General features: G+C 41.0%; 1 protein-coding gene across 1 annotated transcript in view; it reads left to right on the plus strand.

Moving 5' to 3' along the window:
• Window positions 1-19: 19 nt before the first annotated feature.
• Window positions 20-1,825, plus strand: part of LOC106868279 (uncharacterized) — an 8,448-nt gene continuing 6,642 nt past the window's right edge. The window contains exons 1-4 of the mRNA XM_014913468.2: window positions 20-120; window positions 774-990; window positions 1,207-1,335; window positions 1,524-1,576. Coding sequence (XP_014768954.1) covers window positions 20-120; window positions 774-990; window positions 1,207-1,335; window positions 1,524-1,576 — 500 coding nt within the window. The remainder of the gene's footprint in view (window positions 121-773; window positions 991-1,206; window positions 1,336-1,523; window positions 1,577-1,825) is intronic.

A 1,825-nucleotide genomic window follows, 5' to 3' on the forward strand; every position in this document is an offset into this window, starting at 1 on the left:
TGTCGCCACTGGCATGAACATGGGACACCGTTTGATTCAACACTGCCTTCACCTGGGATTGAAACCTCTACAGCTGGAAACACAGATTCTGTTAAAGATGAACTTGAGAGGTAGTATTCAGTATTATTTATGTGTATCATCATCATCATCGTCATTTAACGTCTGCTTTCCATATACATACATATATATATATATATATATATATATATAACAAGTATTTCATGTCCTTTATTGCAAATAGTTGTTAGGTGGTAGCAGGGCATGCTAGAAATAGCAGCCAAATCTTTTCTTTTCTGGGGAAAGGAGCCGTTTACGCGTGATTTCTTTGTCACATTCATTGAAAAACATGCGAAATAACCCGGAAAAGATTTTAAAAAAACCCCCCATGAAACAAAAGCCTGTTGGTGGGGAAACTCAGACTCACCTGGTGACCCAATGAGTCATGGGTAGTCTAGTTATTATTATTATTATTATTATTATATAAAAAGGCGGTGAATTGGCAGAACCGTTAGCACACCGGGCAAAATGCTTAGCTGTATTTTGTCTGTCTTTATGTTCTGAGTTCAAATTCCACTGAGGTCGACTTTGCCTTTCATCTTTCTGGGAGTCAATAAATTAAATTCCAGTGAAATACTGGGGTCAATTTAATCGACTTAATCCCCTCTCCGAAGCTGCCCAGGTGGCAAAAAAAAAAAAATTTGAAATCGTCATTATTATTATTGTTTTTATTAAGTGAAGTAGAATGCTGTCTGAAGTTTGTCTTTTATCCATAGAATTCCTGTGAATTCAACCCCACTTGAGATCCGCCCTGCGGTGAGTTGCATTGACGCCGCCACCACCACCAGCACCACCACCACCATCACTGCTTCCATCACCATCCCCAGTACTGGCTCACCGTCACCGGTCAAGGCCTCAGATGATGTTGATGCTAGCAACGCCGGCGCCTGCAGCAGCAGTAAAAAGAAGACTGTGGCTGCCACCCAGATACAGGTAAGCAGGGGGAGCACTTAGCAGTCTGTAGTGTTTGACAGAAATGTTTGACAGAAGCGTTTGATGAGAATATTTGGATGTGTTTGATGAAAAACACTTTTTTCACAATCAGGAAGTTTCATACAGTGGCCTTTGTTTGATGAAAATGTTTGACAATAATGTTTAGATTAACTTTATGCTCCATCTCTCTTTCCCTATTTCTCTCTCATCCCCCAGGCAGCATGGAGGGGCTTCTCACTCCGCAACAAGCTCAAGGCAGCCCTCTGCTTTGCTCAGATGGCCTATGATGAGAACGAGAGTGAGTTTGGCGAAGATATTGATTTAGGGGTCTTTGAGCTGGCTGAGGTAAGTTACACCTTATCACCCCTCACTACAAGGGCTAAATTTAATATTCCTAGATGTTAACGGAATTATAATAGAAGACTGATACTAACTTTACCTTTCATCGTTGTAGGGTTGATAAAATAAAGTAGCAGTGAAATACTGGGGTAGATTTTTATCTGATCCCTCTCATTATAATTTCTCCCTTACAGGCCGACCTCGATAAAGAGTGGAGTCCTCCTGTTGTTCCAGAGGTCCCTAAAAGGTAATCTACTAATCTACCCTTGTCTACTTTTATCCAATCTCATCTAATCTCATCTCATCAATTTTCTGTTCAATCATTGTTTCTGATCTTCATGGAATATGTGGTCCAAAATAACTTAAACTGCCTTTAAAGAACTCCATTACACACACACACACACACACACACACACACGCGCATACACACACGCATGCATGCACGTACAGTTATAAATGACATCACTTCCCCACCTCTCCCATCACTCCCCCTCCA

The sequence above is a fragment of the Octopus bimaculoides genome, unplaced genomic scaffold (genome assembly GCF_001194135.2).
Source record: "Octopus bimaculoides isolate UCB-OBI-ISO-001 unplaced genomic scaffold, ASM119413v2 Scaffold_11897, whole genome shotgun sequence".
Taxonomy (NCBI): domain Eukaryota; kingdom Metazoa; phylum Mollusca; class Cephalopoda; order Octopoda; family Octopodidae; genus Octopus; species Octopus bimaculoides.